Source organism: Engraulis encrasicolus, chromosome 22 (genome assembly GCF_034702125.1).
Source record: "Engraulis encrasicolus isolate BLACKSEA-1 chromosome 22, IST_EnEncr_1.0, whole genome shotgun sequence".
NCBI classification, from domain to species: domain Eukaryota; kingdom Metazoa; phylum Chordata; class Actinopteri; order Clupeiformes; family Engraulidae; genus Engraulis; species Engraulis encrasicolus.
In genome coordinates, this window is record NC_085878.1 from 40,342,237 (window position 1) to 40,354,736 (window position 12,500).

The 12,500-nt window shown below is 49.4% G+C and overlaps 2 protein-coding genes across 3 annotated transcripts in view; one reads left to right on the forward strand and one right to left on the reverse strand.

Moving 5' to 3' along the window:
* Positions 1 to 205: 205 nt before the first annotated feature.
* On the forward strand, positions 206 to 8,631 carry si:ch211-189a15.5 (mucin-19). Its single transcript, XM_063188281.1, has 2 exons — positions 206 to 981; positions 1,956 to 8,631. Exons 1-2 carry the CDS (start codon positions 643 to 645, stop codon positions 4,887 to 4,889), a joined length of 3,273 nt encoding a protein of 1,090 aa, XP_063044351.1. The 5' UTR covers positions 206 to 642; the 3' UTR covers positions 4,890 to 8,631.
* Positions 8,632 to 8,763: 132 nt separating this feature from the next.
* Positions 8,764 to 12,500, reverse strand: part of tk2 (thymidine kinase 2) — a 10,157-nt gene continuing 6,420 nt past the window's right edge. The window contains exons 9-10 of one of the 2 annotated variants that reach the window (XM_063188815.1): positions 12,047 to 12,127; positions 8,764 to 9,029 (exon numbers count right to left, since the gene is read on the reverse strand). In XM_063188815.1, the coding sequence (XP_063044885.1) occupies positions 8,943 to 9,029; positions 12,047 to 12,127 (168 nt within the window). In that variant the 3' untranslated portion in view covers positions 8,764 to 8,942. The remainder of the gene's footprint in view (positions 9,030 to 12,046; positions 12,128 to 12,500) is intronic. The other variant, XM_063188816.1, reaches the window with a different exon arrangement.

A 12,500-nucleotide genomic window follows, 5' to 3' on the forward strand; every position in this document is an offset into this window, starting at 1 on the left:
TGCCATTGGACAGAGTAGGCCTAGGCCTATATTCCCTTGATAAAGTCGCCACCTAATGGAGAAATTGGATCCTTTCTTCAAGGTAGGCTATTTGAACATGCAGTTTGCACCCGACTCACAGGGTGGCGGTGTTGTTTCAGCGTCAACAGTCACCGTCAGACCACAACACTGGTTCTGAGTTTATTATGCATTGGTCGAATTTTGGGGGTACACATGGTTCTAAGCCTCGTAGGCTGTTGTAGTTTGCTGCCGTGATATCTATGTAGAATTTTAACATGTGTATGAAGAGGAGGTGGCTCTTCGCCGGAAGGGAGGCTGGGGAGAGGGGATGAACCAGAAACCCGGTCGAGGGGCATTCGGATGTTTTACATGAGACATATTTTGCACATTAGATGTAATAGGGCTGATGGCACCTTCGGCCTGTATGACTAGTCTTTTTGCTTTGCTAGGCAATGTCGTAATGCCAGTAATACAGACGCTTCCGCCTTCGCCTTCGCATTACCCTACCTGCATGATGTGATCAATCGTAAAGAATATAGCCTTCTTCCATTTGCGCACTGCCTGGTTTCGCTTCCTAGTTGATTGTTCATGCGGTGAGCTGAGCTGTATGTCCGTTTTAGTCGTGTTAATGTTATTACAACCATGACCAACAGCATTGGTGACCAGACGCCACCTCAACGCAGAGAAATCTTCGAAGAATATCTAATGTACTACGACCACGCTTGGAAAAACGGCAATGTGAAAGTCTGTAACGATCGACAAGTGACAGGCAGGGCACGGCACGTATTGCTGTCACAGGCGGACCCCATGGAAAGATTCACAACCTTTGACTTCTACCACACCGCTCTCGAGTGCGTCAATGTCGGGGTGCGAGACTGTCGGAGTGTATTTCATGTCTTTATAAAAGCTACTGAAGTGCTGGAAACGCTCTGTGTCAACCTGTTCCTGTTTCCGTGGAAGAAGGAAATAAAGACAATCAAGGTAAAGCTATCAAGAGGCCTGCTATACATAGTACAGTAGCCTACCATCCATGGCTGTAGTTGACACTTGGCACTGACACTTCTCATAGGCTAATGCTGCAATAGTAATTAAGGCGTTATAACATTGACATTGTCTTGTACCCTACAGATCACATGTTGTAGCCTATAGGCTACTTTCTCTTTGTGTTTATCTGTCAAAATGGTATAGTAGCCTATTACATTACATTTAGTTCTAAGTGTGAGTTACTCTTGTAGAGGCAACTGTATATTGATATCAATCCTATAGTATAACATACAATATGTCAATGTATACATCTCTGGCTGACTAACATCTGGCTGATAATGGATACACTCACACACACACACACACACACACACACACACACACACACACACACACACACTCAGTGTTATTATCACAACCAGGGGTGCCGACGGGGTTGGGGGGGAGGCACACGGACACAAAGGGGACAGTTGTCCCGGGCCCAGGGAGATGGGGGGCCCAGATTTGAGTCCTCATTACATTGTATGCATTGGGCTGAGGGGTCCTTTCGTTGTCTTTGTCCCGGGCCCTTACAAGGCTGTCAGCGGCCCTGACCACAGCCCATGACACCTAGAGCCTACATGGGTTCTCAATTTTTGTTTCCCCCTGGCTGCGCACAACTCAACCTCTGATTGTTGGATACCACTGTCGGTCAAAAAATTAGCTCTCGTGATTGGCTGCCAGTGCCTTGCCCCTCCTCACAACACCGTGTTTATAAAAAAAACAAAAAAAAAACATATACACAGGATATTTAACCCACTGATGACCCTATACCCAGAGGTGACTGATGATCCTTTCCCCTCCCTTCCTGCTTCATCCCTTTCTAGACCTTCACAGGGCCGTTTGTGTACTACGTGCAGCCAGTGTTTATAAACAAAAAACCCATGTATACCCAGAGGTGACTGATCTGATGATCCTCTATCCCCTTCTAGACCTTCACCGGGCCGTTTGTGTACTGCGTGCAGCCCGTGTTCTCCGTGCCTGTGCTGCGCGGCATCCTGGAGAGGATGGGCTACCAGCCGGAGTCCGACACCCAGTACCGGCTGAGGCCCGACGCGGACCGGGAGCGGGCCAAGCTGGTGGGCTTCGAGATGTTCCTGGCCCGCGTGGAGAGCCAGCACCTGCTGGAGGCCATGGGCCAGAGGATGGCCCACGCCGAGTGCCTGGAGCTCCTGACCCGGAGGGCCGGAACAGGAACCGGAACTGGAACTGGAACTGGAACCTCCATGGGCCAGAGGGAGCGGGAGCGAGGGAGAGAGACAGGGGGAGGGGGAGGTATTGACCAGCACAAGAGAGAGACAGGCAAGAGTAGTGGGAGTGGGGGAGAGGTGGTCCAGACAGCAGGCAGAGAGGGTCATGGAAGTAGGGTAGCTGCTCCACAGGAACCGGCAGACAGAGAGGTTAGCAGCGGCAGTGGTGACGGAGTTGCTCCACAGGGGCAGAGCAGAAGAGAAGGTGGTGGTGGTGGTGAGGGTGGGGACGGGGGTCCTGTGGGCAAGAGGCACAGAGAGGGTGGCAGGGGTGGTGGTGGTGGTGGGGCAGCTGCCTGTGGCCAGCAGGACAGAGAGGGGGGTGGTAGAGGGGCCGTGGAGGGCCAGAGAGTCCAGAGAGAGGGCAGTAGCAGCAGCGGTGGGGCAGGCAGAGAGGCAAGCGTACACGCACAGGCCCCGTGTGAGGTGGAGAAAGAGAAGGAGGGCAGCAGTAGCCAGGCGGCGTCCACCGCAGGGTCAGAAAAGGACAAGGACAGCGCCAAGCGTGAAGGCCTAACGGGCAAACAGCCTCCTCTGCCCGACGTGCTGTCTTTGACCCAACCAGCAGCCGCAGCAGCAACAGCGGCAGGAGCAGCATGGGAGACCCCCGCACCACAGCGCCCCCCAGAGGGTCAAGCAGACAAGGCCACGGCGGAGTGGGACAGGAGCAAACCACTGGGGGGGCCGGAGGCTAAGGGAAGCACAGAGGTGGCAGGTGGTGCGGTTGTGGCAGCGGCAGGCACAGCAATAGGGGGGGTGGCACCAGAGGCAGTGGCGGGCTCAGGGGTGGCACCAGCAGTGGCAGTGGCGGGGTCACAGGGGGTGGCAATAGAGGTAGCAGGGGGGGTTACAGCAGCAGGAGGTGCGGGAGGAGTGGCACCAACCACTGGGGTGACTGCAGCAGGGGGATCTACTGCCGGTCCGTCATCAGCAGGGGTGACTGTGACAGGGTCGTCTGTGGTGTCCGTCGACGGGCCGGCTATGGTGGTGGCAGCAGGTGTGGCGTCATCAGGGGTCGTGACGACGACGGCGGGGGGGACAACAGCAGGAAGGTCAACAACAGGGGTGACAGATGGCGCCTCCTCCTCTTCCTCTTCCTCCACGTCCTCGTCCTCATCATCGTCGTCGTCGAGAGGCCGCGCCGGCTCGTTCCTGAGCGACGACCGCTCCATCCTGGAGATGCGCCACAACTACCCAGACCTGGCCATCCGACAGAAGCCCATCTTCCTCTCCCGCCGCCAACGCGGGGGCTCCTACCCGACGCCGGGCCCCAAGGCCCCCCGCAGCCGGCTGGGCGACGACGGGGACGTCGGGGTTGTGGTGATGGGTGCGGGGACGGGGGCTGGGGCTGGGGCAGGGGCAGGGGTGAGGGCCACCAGGGGCCAGGCTGTGGAGCTCAGTGGCCCCCACCACCCTCATCCCATCTCCTCCACCAGGAGCGCTCTCAGCAGCAGTGCCTGCGAGCTCAGCGTCTGCGGTCCGCCACACTCCATCTCCTCCGTCTCCTTGACGACCAATAACAACATCCTCAGCAGCATCAGCAGCACCCAACTCATCACGCACGCCAGTGATCTCGCCGGTCCCCAGTCCATCTCCTCCAGGAACCCCATGATCACCAGCACGAGCGATCTGAGCGGTCCGCAGTCCATCACCATCATCCACCACCCCAAGCCTCTCGTACCCTCGGCCGGCTGCACCCTGGCGCCCATCGCCGCCCCCCCGGTGCCCAAAGCCGTCTCCCCCGTCGTCACCCCGATCGCGCCGGTGCCCAAACCTGGATTGCCGGCGCCGGTGCCGGTCCTCCCTCTCCCTGCTGCCCCTGCTGGATTGCCGGGCCCGGGTCCGGTCCCAGCCCCGGTGGCCGACGACGTCCGCGAGCCCCAGCCTCTGGTGGCCAGCGCCGGGCCGGCCTCCATCATCACCCAGTACCACCACCAGGAGCGGGCCGCCATGGCCGCCGTCGGGCAGAGCGCGGTGTCCCGTTCGGGCCAGCAGAGGGCGGCCAAGGCCAAGGAGCCTGATCTGCTGCTGGAGGTGACGGCCCGTCTGGGGAGGCTGAGCGTGGACGAGCCCCTCAAGTACCCCATCGAGGAGACCCAGGCTCAGGCCCAAGCCCAGGCCCAGCACGCGGCCTGCTCAGCCTGCCACGAGCACCACCGCAGCAGCAGCAGCAGGCCGGCAGGAGCTGTGGCTACTACAGTGGCTGCTGGTGTTGCTGTGGTAGCGCCACCTACAGGCCAAGTACGGGATGGCAGCAGCATCAGCCACCAGCAGCCCATCCTGTGCGCCCCGTCCGCTCTGCCCATGTGCAGCATCTCCGGTTGCAGCAGCTGCGCGGGCCCGGACGTGCTGCGACACCACCAGCACCAGCTCCAGCACCAGAGCATCCAGCAGCACAGCCTGCACGTGGGGGCCAGCACCATCAAGGAGCCCCCCAGCTCCCTCTACATGCCGCCCAGCCCCATGGGCATGTGTCCCCCAGTCCTGGAGCCCCTCGCTGGGCATGGCTCCGCTGCGTGCCCTGGGCCTCTGGGCCAGCAGCCTGGAGCCTCGCCACAGCAGCCAGAGGACGAGCTGCTGCAGACCTACGTCCTGGTCGAGCCAGACAGGAAGTGACATCGTTTTTGTATTGCTAGAGCTAGCTGACTGACTGACTGACTGACTGACAGGTCAACCAGCCAATCAGTAGCTGTAGAATGTAGGTAGATGGACGTAAGTAAGGGGGTAAGAATGGCCTCCTTCGAGTACAACAGTAATAGAAACACATAGAAACACATTTCAGGCAGAAATACTGAACATTGGGAACTTGGCATATTGTATGATGATGGTTTGATGATTTTCAACCCGAATCATAGCCATCCTCCAACTTGTTCACTTCAGAGTGCATTTCTGACTGCATGCTTCTGCGTCCAGGGATCCGTTTCTTGATTCTTGTCGTTGCTGACCGTCTCACCATTCCCTTGGATTTAGTGGTGAGCGTCGCTGTCGAGAGAGAGTTGAGTCGCTCTTACGAAGGACGTTGCTACCGTCGTTAGCAAAGACGCTTTCGAGATACGGACCCCAGATCTATAATTCAACTGAGGCCATTGTGACTTGAACTACTTGTCTCCTGCCATCATGGTAATACCCATTGATTCCACCTGCCCTATAACACACACACATATACACTGATGAAGGCCCGGATCTGTGTGTGTGTGTGAGACACTTGAATGAGGCCAGCCACAGTGTTGCTGTGTGCCACATAGAGCTGTCGAGGGAGATGCCTACTGTACTTGCATGCAATGACATGTGACGTGGGGACACATGATTTGCAGAGGACTAGCTGCCATTTTGTCCATACATACTGTACCTCACCTCACCTCACATGTGAAAGAGTCGACCCCACTGGAACCCACACGAAGAACAGCTTCCAGCTGACTGCAGAGAAGAAGAAACTAAATACTGTACTCTTTTAAACAGCTGTAGTAGCCCCGTATGTTTTAAAACAAAACAAACCATCTTCATGGCGTTAAAGACTATTAATGTTTCTCAGGTGAAGGCTACTGTACTTCTTCTTTCCTTTATTGTTGTAATCAGCTGTAGTCTTTAGGCTCTAGTCAGCGTAGTGTTGGAGGACAAAGTGAAAGTAAAAGTAAAAAAAAGAAACACAGTTTCTCCACAGGTAGCTTATCTGAGTAAAAAGTAGACCAATGTACTTGTCTTACGATAAGCTGATTCTGCACAGGTTGGGTTGAGTTTGTGGTGGGTCCTTGTTAGGTTTTTATTGTTTTTCAGTAATAAGTCTATCTCAAAGTCTATCTCAATAGGTAGGTAAAATGGAGTAAACGGTGTAACAGCTATGTAATATCATGTGCTACTGTTGTAATTACACCACGAAAGTACTTTCACTTTGTCCACCACTGCAGCGTAGTATTTTATGTACCGTGTTAAAACTTGGGAGTCTGGGTTTGAGTTGTTGTTATTCGAACCTACGAGGGAGACAAGTTTGTGAACGTGCCTTACTTCATTTGAAGCCAAAATATGCACTCATTGTCTTTCTACTCCAGAGTATCACATACAGTATGTATTGAATGAAGATGATGATGGGTCCATTCCACTGTCCTAACTCCCGTCCTCGACTTTGTGCTTGTGGCCTTGCGCTTCACAGACACCCCGCTTACCGTACGTGGAGAAAACAAGTTTCCCCAGCTGTCGGCCTTGCCACAACAAACTTTTGGGGGATTTTTTCCCCCCGTTCACCATCCTGATTGCAAATGAGAAAATGACCTTTGAACTGCACTTTTTGCAAGATATTGAATTCAACTTCTGTCATCATCAATGACGTCTTGCGACATCATCACAAGGTCACAAGCAGGAGTTAAGATAATGGAGAGAACCCAAAGAGTGTTGTGCTAATAGCTAATCAGAGGAGGTGATGTTTGATGATAAAAAGCTAATGTGTTGAATGAAGAAAAGTAGGGGTGAATTAAGGTAAATTGGGCCACTTTTTTTGCATATAAATGAATGGGGAAAAAGTGGCCCAATTTACCTGAATTACACCCTAACAGCTAGGTCTAATCAGAGGAAGGCTGTTTGATGACATGTTTGGTTATAATGAATGAAGATGAGTATTGTGCTAATCAGATGAGGCAATGTTTTATAGTGAAACTGCTGTATGGAATGAGGGCGAGTGTTGTACTGGTAGCTAATCTGAAAAGGGATGTTTGATATTAAAACTGACGCCATCTGTGGTGGTGTCTATGAGGTATGGCCATTACTATGGTGTTGCAGAAATCAGTGATAATGACACAACAAAAACAAGACAATATTAAAAGCTTACAAATGACTTTAATGACAAATAAATTACACTGTATTTAAATAACAATGAAAGATGGCTATCTTGACCTTGTTCTACATGTTCCCGGTTCTTTTTGTTGTTGTTGTTGTTGTTGTTGTTGGTCCTCTTGCCGGAACAGTAAGTGCTGATCAAAACAAGTAAAAACAAACAAACAGAACAATAGGAAATGCTAATGACCCTTCATAAGGTCATCATGGTGTGTGAGAATAGAGGCAGAGATGGAGGCTGTGAAAGGACTTCCTCACGTTCACTTCCAAAAAAGCGACTTCTAATATTCTTCCTGTAACTGGTAGGAGATAAATGTCATTCCTTCCTGGAACTAAGTGGCATTCTAACGTCATTCCTTCCTGTAAGTACGTAGGTAGCATACCAAGGTCATTCCTTCCTAGCAGCAGACTATGTAACCGGTTCAGACTTTTTCATATGGTCATGAACTTAGGAATGCTGCTCTGACCACCCATCAAACAGGACGGCTGCTATCTTCTCCTAAGAAGTGTCAGTACTTTCTGCCCGGCAACTACCGCAAACTGAAACTTAAAATAGCTTTACTTAAGTAAGCAGCGAGTGATGGACAGCCAGATTAGAGAATGTGTGTGTCCTGTTAGCACCAAACAAACACAGTCATCAATTATTTTACATGAACACATTTAAATTTCAACCTTAAGATTAACTGTGTAGAGCTTGTAAGCGAAACGACGTCATGATTGTAAGCTCAAAGAGAGGCTGCTAGTAAAGTATGCCACTGTCATTTCCCCTCTGTAGTCACGTCTGCAACGGTGATTCCCCTGTTAGTCATGCACTGTATGTAATTGGGAGTAGCAGTAATGGGCACAACTCATCTCATTTCTCCTATGGCTCATCTACTGTATCTGACCTGACACCAGGGTTGCCAGATTGGGCTGTTTCCCGCCCAATTGGGCTGTTTGGGATGGCTATCTGCGGTTAAAAATGGGTAAAAAGGGCATTTGGGTGGGGTTTTCTGCAAATTTATGGCCATAGAAATCAATAGAATTTAGTGCAAATTGGGCACATTGGGTTTTGTGTATCTTTAGGGCTGGAAATCACCAGTCTCATCTGGCAACCCTGCCTGACACTCCTCTCAGTCAAATATCTTTACTTTACAAAACAATTTACTTGACACCGGCGTCATACATATGACATAAAAGTGTCATAACATTGTCATAACACAGTCATGCATGCTCCATAAACATTATGTCAATGTCATAAACATTTATGATTTGTCAATAAGTGACATTCGGTGATGGTAAAGACATCATTAACAATGTCAACTTTTCATGACCACAAAAAGTTTATGACATTGACATCATGTTTATAACTTGTTCATGGCTGTGTCATATCACTGTTTTGACGCTATTATGTGACTGTTATGTCGTACGTATGATGACGGCGCCAAGTAAAGTGTAGGCAATATCTTTCGCGTCTCTGCACTGCAGAAGCAAGGTGAGCATTGTGGTGTTTGAGGCGTGTTGTGACCCAATGCCATCAAGGGGAACGACCCACCCCCACCCCTGCCCACTGTCCCCACCTGCCCACTGTCCCCGCCTGCCCCGCTCTCAGGTTCTCTATGGAGCCAGGATGTGCTCACAAGCTTTCTCTCAGTCACGCACGCGCACGCACGCACACACACACACACACACACACACACACACACACACACACACACTCCCCCTTTGCCCCCTGTCCCCATCACCCCAGCTTCAGGTCCTCTATGGAGCCAGGATGTGCTCACACGCTTTCCCTCACACACACGCACGCACGCACGCACGCACGCATACACACGCCCCCTTTGCCCCGTCCCCGTCTCCCCAGCTTCAGGTCCTCTGTGCGGCCAGGATGCGCTCCTTGTTCTCCTCGTACTGGTGCAGCATCTTCTGGAGGTCGTGGTCCGCTGGGATCACCTGGGGAAATCACAAGGTCACTAGGTCAAGGTCAAGGTCAGGTCACCTGGGGAAATCACAAGGCAAGGTCAGTCAGGTCACCTGGGGGAACCACAAGGTCACTAGGTCAGTCAGGTCACCTGGGGGAATCACAGAAGCAAGGTCAGTCAGGTCACCTGGAATGACCTTGTAAAGAACAAGGCAAGGTTAGCCAGTTTACTTGGAAGCAGCGGGGAAGATAGAACCCTTTTTTCAGTTGTGGGGAACATAGGACCGGGGGAACATAGGACCAGGGGAACATGGAAATGACCCCATAATCAGGCCGAAACAACAGATTTATTGCATGCTGCACATTCTCACAGCAGAACAGACGGGCACACGTCATCTGCAAAGTCTCACCGTCTCACAGTCAACTAGCAGCAGCAAGAAAGCAGACAAGGTACAGTACAAAGCTTGTATCGGAAGAACATTTTGCATATCTCTCAGGGGCTTCACAGAGGAAGTGTTGTTGAAGGGTTTTGTTTTTGCACATTTGCTTGGAGGAAGGAAGCCACTTGAAGAAATATCAAATGCTGACATAGACCCCTGCCTGTTGTTTCCTGTGTGCCATTCTCCATAGCCAAAGACTACATGCATGCGTTTCGAGCCTCTGGGTACCACTGGATTTTCATGATTTGAACACCAGCTGATACTCAGCTCTATGAGACATATCCAATTGTTGTAAAACAAAGGAGATACACACTCCGCGCTTCTACTGTAAATTAACAATCCGGTGCAACCAATCTAATAGTAATTTGTGCTAAAAACCATTTTCTACCCCTCAAAAAAACAAAGCCAAACAAACCCAGGCCTGGTTTTATACATACCCAGGTATTTTGATAAACAAACATTTTTCTCTTCCACGCTTACTTACCAAAATATTTTAATTCACATCATAGGCAAATAAAGATAAATATGCTGCCGAGAGCGGTCATAAATACGTTAAGCCTGTGTGCGGTAAGGAGAACGCCATTCAAGTCTCCATTTATCCCTATTTATATACAAATCTCTAGAGGTGCTCCGATCACCATTTTTTGGCCCGATCACCGATACCGATCACCAAAAATCTTTATCTGCCGATCACCGATCATTGCCGATCACAGAAATTATATCCTATTTTTTAATAGCCTATTAATTATCCTTATTGAATATTTCTGCCCCACCAATCAATCTTAATTTGCACATGTCGCTTTCACAATGTAGGCCTATTATTAGGCTATTACTATTATGATTATTATTATTATTGTTATTATTATTATTATTATTATTATTATTATTATTATTATTAGGCTATTATTATTATTATTATTATCTTTCAGCTCTTTCAGACTAGTGTTGGTAATATAGCCTACAAGTAAGTCTACAGTATTAATCAATTTATAAGTTATTGCATATAATTACTAAACTATTTAAGATTGAATTGAAACTGAAACATTACATCAATTTATAAGTTATTGCATATAATTACTTAACTATTTGAGATTGAATTGAAGCTCAGACACCTGGATCTCAGTCTCTCGTCTTCTGCATACGAGAAAAAACCCTGTCGCTTTAAATGAGCAGCCTCGTGAGGAGAGCCCATCCCCTCTCTGTCACTCACTGTCCACACAGCTGCAGTGCTCCGCGACCGTTCTGCTCTCTCCCTCTCACTTCTGTCGCCGTTTGGCGTTTCAGCGACTATCAAACTAATCGACTGACTGTCAATTACAACTTTGAAAACAATAACGTTGGCATGCTTGTGCGGACAACGTGAACTTGTCGCGTGCTGACCGAGGCAACTACACAGGTTATAACGTAAAATGGCTAACGGGCGAGAAGTAGTCTATCGCAAATTACATTGTGACTGAAACACTTGAGATTCTACATACACAAAACAAGAAAAAAAAAAACTTCACTTGAAAGAACAGGGAACACGCACAACACAGCGTGTCTGCGAGGAAAGCTCTTTCTCTGTAACACTGTCATAGAATGTAGAATTCCCTGCACAGACTCATTGAGTTTCACCGTCCATTCTCCCTAGTTGCTGTTTGGTGTTGCAGCGACTACAAAACTAATGACCTGGCTGTCCATTAGGCTACAACTTTAAAAACAATACAGTTGATGATTGTTTTGGAAACGTTTAGTTGTTGCGTGCTGACAGGCTGTAACTCAAAATAGTGAACATGGCGAGACTGACACGTCATTCACAAATTACAAGCGTCATGTAAACTGCGCATGGATCGGAAAATCAGATCATTGTTGATGCAGATATGATTATAAATGGTGAAAATGAAGGAGGGAATTCCAAAAAGTTAAAGACAAGTAAAGATGCCTTATTTTGGTGCAGCAGCTGTGCAGAGCCAGCACCTAGGCTACATGCAGGCAGCGCCAGGTGTAAAGGCGAAATGGTTGCGTGAGGAATTTAATATCTCTGGATCGGTTTTTTGATCGGCATGTTTTTCCGATCACCGATCAGGCTATTTTTGGCCATTATCGGCCGAGCATGATCGGCTGCCGAGCAATCGGAGCACCTCTACAAATCTCCACTGTTGCCAGTGTTTTTTGAACATTCATTTGTGAGAAAAACCTCTGTTTGTTTGTGAACGAAAGGCACAAACGAAGGGAAAGGTCTACGTTTATCAAGATAGTCGGGTATGTATAAACAGCCCCTACGTGTGCACTAGGACACAGTAGAGAACAGATAGACCACCAGGCAGTACAGAGTATGAGCGAGGTGGTGACAGGGCTGGATTGAGATGGCCTGGGGACCCTAGGCTAACAGGTTGCTGTGGGCCCCGCCGGAAGTTTACATAGACAGTGTCATAATTACGAGCTAGGAAATAAGGATAACATGTCTACAAACTGTGCAATACGACATGATTTTTTTTTCTTTGCATCCTTTCACAATTCTGCAATTTTTCACTTGTGGCCTGTCAGAGCCCCCCTGGCAGGTGGGGGCCCCTACGCTGCAGCCATATATAGCCTGTGCCCAACTCTGCACCTGGGTGGTTGATACTCACGAGAACAGGAGCGGGAACTGGAGATGAGGTCTGCTTGATTAGCCAGTCTTCATACAGCTGGTGGATAGACTCCAGGTACTCCTACATTTACAAGAACACATCAAAAGAAAACACATTACAGGTGACACAGGGTAAAAACATGCAATGATTATCCAGACGTTCTCAAATCTTTTTGAAAAAATGCCCTGTTGACCTCATCATAACCCCGCCAACGTTCCCCTTAGTATTACAAAAATGAATAAGATTGACTATTGCCCCCGTTTCCAACTGAATGCCCCCCTTCTCTTCTGCCTCCTTCTCAATGTTGACAATGTTATGACACTGTTATGTCATACGTTTGACACCGGCATCACACATTCTATCCTGTATGTGTCCACACATTCTATCCTGTATATCCCTAGATATGAGAACACTCAGCTTGTGCAAACACATGCACACAAACACGCACACACAC